Source organism: Camelina sativa, chromosome 2 (assembly GCF_000633955.1).
Source record: "Camelina sativa cultivar DH55 chromosome 2, Cs, whole genome shotgun sequence".
Classification (NCBI taxonomy): Eukaryota; Viridiplantae; Streptophyta; class Magnoliopsida; order Brassicales; family Brassicaceae; genus Camelina; species Camelina sativa.
In genome coordinates this window covers 25,304,660-25,315,347 of record NC_025686.1, presented here as the reverse complement: position 1 = coordinate 25,315,347, position 10,688 = coordinate 25,304,660, and the positions used below count along the sequence as shown (strand labels likewise).

At 30.7% G+C, this 10,688-nt stretch overlaps 1 protein-coding gene across 1 annotated transcript; it reads right to left on the bottom strand.

The window, feature by feature from the left end:
* On the bottom strand, positions 9,834-10,688 carry LOC104738138. Its single transcript, XM_010458365.2, has one exon. The coding sequence runs from the start codon at positions 10,585-10,587 to the stop codon at positions 10,075-10,077; it is 513 nt and encodes a 170-aa protein (XP_010456667.1). The 5' UTR covers positions 10,588-10,688; the 3' UTR covers positions 9,834-10,074.

Here is a 10,688-nt window from a genome sequence, read left to right as displayed (position 1 = left end):
AGAGGATTTGCACGCAAACCGACAAGCTGTGCATCAGCGAAAAAGAAAAGTGGTGCGTTTTTTTTTTTAATTTTTTTTATATATATTATTAGTAATAAATAAAAATACGGCTGATCATTTACGAAGTTGTCCCTACTGTTTTTCTGATATGACAATATAGGAATCCATTTAACATTTTACATCTTTTTCGCTTTTCTTCATTTATTATGTGGAGTTAGATTAATTTTCTTTTATTTTGTTCATGTAAATTTTATTTATCTCTCTTAGTTACACAGTTCTACCAAGAAATATATCTCTTAATTACACAACATACAAATTTCATATACGTAACTATTATTATATCTCGAAAACTTACAAAAAACTAAAGCTAACACAAAATTAGCAGAAAAAACGGAAAGAAGAGAATCTAACGTTTGCATTATTTTTTCAAAAAAATTAATCAACGATAAAAATGTATCATGCATTTTTCAAAATAATATAAAATTTATTATAGAAAACTTTAACGTACATGTTTGTTTGAATGACGTATGATACAAACTTTAGTCACGATTTATTTGCAGCATGGTTAATGTGAAACTGATTAGTGTAGAATATATTCGAACTTAGTTTCGGTTAAAGCTATTAATACTATTTTAAGAAAAAAATAGAATCTTGACTAGAACAATAAGATATATTGTACGATTCTGAGTGAATAAAACTAACATGCTTAAAATCATGAACTATTAGATTGAAAAAAAAAACATGTATAAAAATTAAAGAAAATCTACTAAAATGAAACAAAAAAAAAAACAAAGTCAGTAGTAATTTACTTGAATTTTTAAAAAAAAAAATATATATATATATATATATGTTTAATCATATGTCTATTAGTTTTGTATTAGGCTGATTGATTTTAGGGTTGTAAATGTATATTAATTGATGAAGAAAAACCTTCCAAAATCTGACCCTAGTTAAAAAAAAAAACATACACAAATGAGCTTATTACTATTCACGGCTTGTAATCTTTGGAAGGATTTATCTATCTTCTCCGATGAAAGTTTTACTCATTAAAAAGGTAAAACAAGACTTAGTTTTAAGATCTCACTCTCAAAGTTATGCTCTCGAATAGTCGAATGTAGTTAAGGATAGGTCGAGACTTTCGAGTTGCAAAACTATACCAGAAATTAAATTTGGCAAAATTGGAAGCCATAAAAGAAGAAGAAGAAAAAAAAATCGACGTTATTAGGAATAAAGAGAGCCTATGATCGCTCTCTGTCTCTGACATAATCATTTTAACACATCAAGCAATCAAAGTAATGTCTTGTTACAAAACACATTCTCTCTCACTATCCCTTTGTGGGTAGTGTGTGTTATTTGTTAGCATGTCTTATCTTCATTTATTATACCAACCAAATTTGTATTATCGTAGTAATATATATTTATATACGTATAGTATGAACTGTTTATGTATATATACACTGACTGTATGCATTCACTAAAACAGTTATTTCCAAATTACATTTATGATCTTCAGAGAATAGGACCTTGAGTGAAAATAAAAAGATAACTACATATATTTGCAACATATGAATGGTAAATTTATAAACTGAGTGAAATCAATATCTTCAAGGATACAGTAGTTAGGTTTAGGTGTGAATTGTGATATGTAAAAAGTTAATAGAGGCGTTGGTGCGGAAAATAGTAGTAATCAGAAGACTTACTTTTAAAGCCTTATATAATTAGCAGCTGTTAGTAGTAGTATTAAACTAGCTGATTAAAGCTGCGATTTCTTTTGTATTTTTGATAATTAGCAGCGAATAGCTTAAGTTTTAAAATTGTAAAAAGGAATCAGAAGACAGTGATCAGTCAAACACAGTGATACGACTAAACCACTTCGACATTTTTTTACATATAGCCTTTTTTCATTCATCTGTTAGTGTAATTACTTTCTGTAAGAAACTTTTTTACCTGCTTTTGGTTCCAAATTTAATTACTTTTTCTGTTTTTTTCCACTTTTTTAAGTTGAAAGTAATTTCACTGATCGCACATAACTTTTGATACACATGATATTATGTGTTTGGTTTCTTGAAAATCACTATTAGATCGATACAGTTACAAATATAATAACTGTTACGATTACTCAAAATGGTAGTTTATTATTGTTTAATCCTTATGCTTTGTTTGATCTGCACTATCATCTTTGTTTTGTTTGTACTCCTCACACTGCACAGTCTCTGTTTTATGAGTTTGGTTTTGTTTACTAATGTAGAAGATCACCAAAGCAATTTATGACATAATGAGAAATTACACTAATTAAAGTTTAAAAAATGGTTCCTTAAATCCAGACAATCTTTTTATGGCGCCTTTCCCTTCAGTCTTCAATTATCCGTCACACATCGCCGCACTATTTTTCACTTTTGTTTCTTTCTTTCTTTTATTTACCACAGCCACATACTTAAATCCTTTTCTCTATACATATGCATCTTGTTAAATAACATACGTAAAGGCCTCTGAATTACAACAACAACAACAGTAGAACAAACAAAACTACTGCATTAGATCATATTAAAGTTTAAACAGTTGGAACAAAATATATATATGAAATATTATGTAGGATCTATCAAATTTCACCTAACTCCTCTAAGCTTTTTTATTGCTCAACCTTGGCAAACACAATTTTCATTTAAACACGTTGATTCATTTGATCTTTTACAGTTAACTTGACAATACATAATTAGAAAAACATTGTAGTTGTTTTTTATTTACTCTTTTTTTTTCATGTAAGACCATTTCAGTATTCTATACTATAAAAACGAAAAGTGTTGATGATGTGTTATTTCCATCAGCTTTTCGCATGCGCCAAAAGCAACTCTCACGTGCTGACCACACATTTACACCTAATTTATCTCTTTTATTTTTTTTAGTGTTATTATTTTCAACCATTTTTTTTTATCATTTTATAAACTGTGACTATATAAATTATACTATAATTATCGATACGATCTAGTTGTTAGTAATCGGCAAAATAACAACATTATAATCTCCAAATTCTTTACCAACTGCATAATCTTTCAGAATTGAATACTAATAATCTTTCTTCAACTCTTATATGATTCTATAACAATTATATTAGAAAATCAAAAGCATTTAGCTGTTCAATAATTTTTTGATAACAAACAAAATCACTAAACGATAAGTTCAATCTTTAGCAACATTATGTTTGACGTTTTCACCATTTACAAGTTACCGCTTGTTAGTATAGAAAATAGAGAACCACAATCGAAATTTGGATTAGTGAAGTGGTATGTTTCTAATTAGTCGAACTAATTACATCCATCTGATTGTTACTATCATACCTAAATCTGTTGCTTTTATGGGGTTTCCTTCTGTCATAATTTTTTTCTATCTTGATTCAAACTTTGAGACACCTTGTCGTTAGTTATGACTGATAATGATAATTCACAAATTCACATAGTACTACGAGTATCTATATATATAGTGACCCATGTGCTTGATTGTTTCACAAGCGACAAATTAAACAGTTAGGAAATTAGTTTAATTAAAGATTGTTATATAATTATCAACTTCTTCTTTTTAACTTGCGGTTGAATTTAGTCTTTTTGCTCACAATGATTACCTTATTTTATTTTTCTTAGTGTCTAGTGATGAAACCAATTATTCTATGTATGTTCTATTCTTTCAAGTCTCATAAAACAGATCATGCGCTATATTCTATATGTATGTGTAACAACAAGACGACAAAAAAAAAAACACTAAACAAAAAGAATAATCTGAAACCTTAAGAAACTGTTAAATCCGAACAATTTGGTTTAACATATCCAAATAATTTGCCAGAGATAAATTATTCGACTGCTTATCTCACCATTCCACATTCGACCACATGCACATAAATATTCAATTGTCTTTAAGAAAACATAGTTAAAATGTTCCTTTTAAGATACAGGACAAGCTAGCAGATCCTAAACACATATGACTTGATTACATTATCATATTCACATATACAACAACAACATCTTACAAATACCCAAGCTAAGCTCTAACATAAACTAAAAGCCCATGAGAAACAACAGTTTAACTAGCTATACAACACACCCAAAAATTTACTGTTTTATTTTAGATATCATTGAACTAAAAGACCTGATTGAACTATATCACTTTGGATAGGAAATTTATAGTGTGCGTAAACAAAAAAGAGGGTAAAAAACAGGGAGAGATATAGACGAAGAGGGATGTCTCCATATCAAAGTGGTTGCAAGTTGCGACAAGTCTTAATTTGACTATGCACGGAGATAGAACAAAAGAAGCGTCTCCATTAATTTTCACGTAATAGTACAAAAACTCAATTATTCACATTTTTCATTTTGAGATAAACCCACTCGGAACCAAACATAAATCCAAAATTAAATATTGGAAAAGGTCAAAATGTCACATTCGTTCTTGCTTTTTTTTTTTTTGGGTTCAATATATTATCCTTTGCTTTTTAAAAAAAAAAAATTTGTCAAATATATATACTTTTGTTGATGTTGTTGTTCTTGATGGGATATTAATATTCCTCCACTTTGTCCCCCTCCTAACTTCCCCACCAAAATTTAACATTTTTCCTCTCCTATTTATTGTCCACTTTACTTACCTCCCAATCCCATTATAACGTATAGTTTTCATGTACCATACTACCATGGATGGATAATGATATGTAGAGATCAAGATCACATACAAATCACACATAGCATGACTCATATCACTCATCAGGCATCTACCTCAATTTCCCTCAAATCTTAATGTTTTCTTTCCTAGTTTGTTGAAAGTCTTTGCTTTATATTAAGGGGAAAAAAAAAAGCCTACTTCGTAATCATTTGTTTCACAAAGTGTCTCTATATATAAAATATACATACTTGTATGTACTTAAAGTGTCTCTCTACACCTAAAACTAATTAACTAAGTAATGAATAATGTTTTCAAGCAAATTAAAGATTGTTGTTACTTTTCTTTCTTTTTTATGTCAATTGTGGTTGCTTTTCCAAGTTTTTATAATTTTCAGCTAGTAATTCTCATTTGAGTTACTGATTTTAAAAATAAAAATAAAATAAAATGATTTAACCAAATATAATCTTGAATTCATTTTTCTGGTTTTATTTGTTACACGGTTTATCATTTATTAAGCTAGAATTAGTCGACAAAAATATGGTCAATTAATCATAGCATGATAAAATATAAAATTTGTAAACTTAAATAATTGTATTTTATGAATAAATATATTAAAAAATATTTGCTTTCTCAATTATATGTTCCAGATTTTTCATCTTAGTATTTTTTTATCATTACTTAATATCTCTATTTTTAGGTGGCATTTGTTGCACAAAAAAGGTGGCTCTTTATCTTCTAATCAAAATAAAAGACTGTAGTTTGAAAGACTGTAGTTTTGAAAGAAGGTAAGAAAACATTTAATAAAGGTTAAAAAACCATGGTAGAAAAATGCTTCAAAGAATGATATCAAAATAAATAGTGCACAATGGGTAAAACGAGGAAAATAAATGTTGAAATATAACTAAGTGAAGATGATAAATATCAAACTCGAACCAAGCTTTTCTAATACTCGACTCCTAGTGGCTAGTGTTTCTGATATAGTTATATAATATCATCGATTAAGCTAGCCTTATATTTGTAAAAATGTTGTGGAATATATATTTGAACCAAAAAACATGTATTGGAAAACAATGTGACAACAGTTGTGTACCGCAGCAGTCAGAAGTGGATACAAAATTATTGAATGGTGAGAGACCAACATACATTTATTGCAGCTGTGCGGTTAAAACCACACCAAACATGTTGACAAACAAAAAAAATACTACAAAACAACAACAAACACTGTCACACAATTCAAAAATATAGAATACAAATGTCATACCCTAAACCTCATGGTGAAGACTGAAGAGCATAGCAAATAAAAATATTTTTAACAATCTAAGGTTCTAAAATCGGCGGTCAAACATCTCCGACGCTCCAACTTTGACCATATCAGTCGACTAAAAAATCCTCTAGTGTTTTGTTTTGGTTTCTTATTAGGTGCCTAGGAAATTCATATGTCTATATACTCTATATAAAGTAATATATATGGAAAATCTTAAACTTTGGAGCATACAAATTGAAGAGTTGTACGAGATTACGAGACAAACTACTCTTTGGGTAAAAGTGTAGAGGGTGTGTATTATGTGTGATGATGAGATTGTTGCTCTCTTTACAGAGTTCTTGAGCCCATTCATATAAATATAGCTTATAGAAGAAAGAGGATAGTGTGGAAAATGGGATATGTTCCAATAACCCAAAAATATTTAGGGCCCATAAAAGGTCCAATCATATGGGTCTACTATGTCTCTGCGATGGGGTCGCATGAGTACTTTTAGGGGTAGCTGTCGAATGTGGAGACCTGACCTAACAGAGGACCCCATATTATCGTCGGATCCTTTCATTATTCCTTTTGTCATTCGACTAAATTCCTTTTCTAACAAAACTGAATGATTATCAAATTTCTTCTATTCACATCACATCTTTTGAAATCTTGATGATGTATTTATGTCCTCTTTCTCCTTTTGTTTTTTCTCATGGTACTATAGTCTAGATCGTTTTAAATGATGGTTTTTAGCTTTGTTAGTGTAAACGTAATACATACTTTGGATACAAGAGAGAAAGCTCCTAGGGTTGAAATTTTTTTAACCCTTTAAATAAAATGCCTTTTAACTGTTCAAAAAAAAAATCAAAACCATGTAGGAGAGAAACAGAGGATTGGTCGTCCTCGATTGGTATTGATAACGACAACTCGAAGAGTATTGCTTAAGGCTAACCTAATTAATGTAGTTGACCGGAGATTGATGTGGTACCATTTTACCCTTTTTTTATATAAACGTTCCTACACGGTTTGTACATGTGAAAAAGTTTTTAATATTTTTGACATTTTTAATCACAATGATGCAACTATAATATATTTTTGTTTGCCAAGCAATTTCGGACCTTACATGTGTTAAGTAGTAGTCCCTTTGGACATGAAACCAATACTACTCATGTTTACAACATCAAGATATTTCGTTACATGAAACTTTGAGGCGCACTTAAGTTCGTAACAGAATTGATATATCGCAGTGAAAAATATTGTACCCTAATTCTAAGTTGAATTCTTTTTTCATTCAACTTGAACATTATAATAGTAAGGAAAAAAACATGATCGTAGGTCAAAAAAAGACAAAAGTGAGTCAATTGCTCTCCTAGAAATAGTATTAAACGTGATAGACGAGTTCAGGAATTTGGGAATGATCTGAAAATTAGTGGCGACACGAAATAGAGGCGGTTGTTGTTGTACGCCCAAAGAACAAATACGCACAAAAGTATATATATAGTCAACAGATAAATTCGAGTGCTTTGCATTTGCAACATTTCTTTTTCTCTTTTTCTCCAATTTTTTTTAGTACACACAAATCCAGGGACTTGAACGCCTTCTAGGCTTTTGAATCTTGGACAAAAAGAAAAAGGAGAGAGGAAAACATAGGCCGGTAGGAGTGAAAAAAATAAAGGCATATTTTATAATTGTTTAGTACGAGAATAACTTATACATATATATCCCGATTTAAACAAATACAAAAGTATCGCATAGAGTATATATATACTTGAGCCGTAAGGATTAAACAAGGTGGAAACTTTTCTCTCTTTCATTCATATATGTATGCGTATATTATAGTATGTTGTTATAAAATAACTAAAACATTACATACTTTTATTTATAAAAAAATACCTTCCACTCGTTAATGGAGGGGGTTGTGCGTAGATTTGATTTACCACCTACTTTAGTCTTTTCGCGTAATTAGAGCACTAATCAGTATTCTTTTACTAAATTTATATGTATGACAAATTGCTGACGTAAGCATTACTCCACTGTAGAACATGGGATTTAGGGCTTCTTCATGCTGTGTTGAGGTTGAGCCTTGAACATGAGGTGAATCTTAATGCATTTGTCGTGAACATAAGATAAATTCAGATATAAATAAAGTTACATTTGATTGGTAACTTCATTTTGCAAAATTGTTGTCGAAGATAGTGTTTCCGTTTCTTTTTAGATTCCATGCTAGTGTACGATAGATTATCACGATAAGTTCAAATATGTTAAATTATATAAAAGGGAAATGTTCCTCTCTTTTTGCTGATGAGATTGTAAATGTTTTTATATCTTCCAATTGTAAGAGTTTTTGACAAAGAAAACGAAAATGTAGTAGTGGATAAGCCCACAAAGATAAAATCTATATTATATAACCATCTATAGTGGATTTGGGCTTTATAATTGTGGGTCTTTGACATTATGGTGGAATCACATGTACATATGCACAACAATATTATTAACCCTAATAAATCAGAAAAAGACTACTTAAATTAATATGGTTGTAACTTGTAACTTGCACTCTCTAAAGACTGCTAATAATATATAAATTTGACATTTCATTTTCACTAACAAGGAGTGTGTCATATTACATCTTGAACAGTTGAATTAGAAAAAGTTAACATGATGATTGATGGATGACTATAACAGATGTGGACTGTTCATCTAACTTGGTGGATTTTAAAACTTATAAATAATTTAGGAGATGTCATTTACCAATCAAGACAGATTACTTTTAGTTTTAAAGAATTAATAATCCTTAATACTTTTATTTATCTATCATCATCACTTCTTACCCAAGAGATTTTGTGTGCAAGATGTTGTCATGTTGTAAGAAAACAAGACACAATTCATCATGTTTCTCTTGTAATTTGCTTATAAAATTTGTTGTATGTATGGGTATGTTGTCATATACTACTGATTCTTATATTTAAACACAAAACATATCAAATCCAAACATAATGAAATGCCATTCATCTAAAGGATCAACTGAAAACAAATTATTTCAAACTTTTGTCGTAACAATATTGGTCAGTATTCGAGCATGACCGTTTCGGATCCTTATGAGCTCACCTCCAAATCTACCTACTCTCATACTTATTCCTCTTCCCCGAGTTTGTTTACTTTTGACTAGTAATGTGGTCCTCTTCAACGTTCTAATTTGAATGTGAGAGAGAGAGTCTTCGAGAGGACTCAATTTAAGAAGAAGAGCCTCATTACAATAGACCTTTCTTGCGGGTCCTATAAATTTATTCTCATCTATGTTTGTAATTAATATTCAATGCTACTACTTATTTCCATTTCTCTCTTTTTTTGGTAAAAGAAGAAAATATCTGTTACAAATTAAGTTTGAAGATAACTACAAATTCTTAGACAGGATAAGATTTGTTGTTAGGTTTTACTTGGATAAGATGATGATATATTTGGTAGCAAATGTAACTTTTTTTCTTTCTAGTTTCACAAACCCTTTTTTTACCTTAAATTCTATAGGGAAAACGAACATGCAGATAGATAAATTCCAACTTTTAATTTGTTAATTAGGAGAAAGTGGAAAAAGCATAATCCACGAGAAATCATTCACATGAACTACATGTCTTATAATCCCTTACACGAAAACCGAATTAGTAGAGATTAAACCATACCTTTAAAAATTATAATACTAATGTTTTTTTAAAAAAATTAAGAGAATAATTCATGAAGCAACAATGTCCCTTTCATGTGTTTGTAGCCTCTGCTTTTCTCACCCACCTCATCAAACACCCAAAACAAAACAAAAAAAAATCCCCAACTAATAATATTTAACTTTTTGCCCCAACTTTTCAATTTTATCCATTTCCCACCCCTGTATTTACTTATATCAATAAAATTACCCAAAATCTGAATTTACAGTAATAAAATTCGAATCAACTGTGAAAATCTGATAAAAACATTATCCATTACTCATTACGCAAAATGTGATAAAAATCTCACAAAAAATTACAAAGGGTAAGATATTGGGAAATTAACGATAAATGGAGGGCATTTCTAGAAATATTACATGCGCTCTCTCTCTCTCTCTCTCTCTTCTCTGACAGTTACATAAAGAGAAAATGATTGAAGTAAGCCAAAAAAAAAAACAAAAATTACAGGAAAAGTCCAAAAGTTTCGAGATATTATTAATCTTGGAAACCAATTTTTTCAAAAATAGCATTTCTCACCCTACTCAGATCTCTTCCTTTCAATGTCCTCCCAATACCTTCATGAACCGAGAACGAAGCCATCCTCGTCTTCGCCAGAAACTCATGCGGCGGCAACCAACCTCCACCGTCTTCACAATCGTCGTCATCTTCATCGTCGTCGTTATCCTCGATGCTTCTCCGACGGTTATCTCGGTACTCTCCACGGAGAATCTTAGACCAGTCCGGCACGTTAACGGGAAGCGACGACGCGGCTGTCACGGCGGAGGAACGATTCGTTGGTTTTTTAGCGGATCTGGACGGTGTAGCAGAGATTTTGCGGCGAAAGTCCGGTGAATCGGTGTGGATTTGGTTGTAGAGATCTGATTCGTCGAATTCGAGACCGGAATCGTTGGTGGTTGTTGTGGTGGTGGTGGTGAAGTAGGAAGACGGCTGATCTGTGCCGAGAAATCGATAGCTAGGTCTAGCGTAGTAACTCTTCCCCGTCGCCATTAAATAAAACAAAGAAGAAGAAGAAGAAGAAGGAAGAGATTTTTATAATAAATAATGATTTGTGAATTTGGTTTGCTGTGATGAAGAAGAAGAAAGAGTCA

Bases quoted from the DNA above. Each gene is read 5' to 3' on its own strand.
- LOC104738138 (XM_010458365.2), bottom strand. From the start codon at position 10,587: ATGGCGACGGGGAAGAGTTACTACGCTAGACCTAGCTATCGATTTCTC.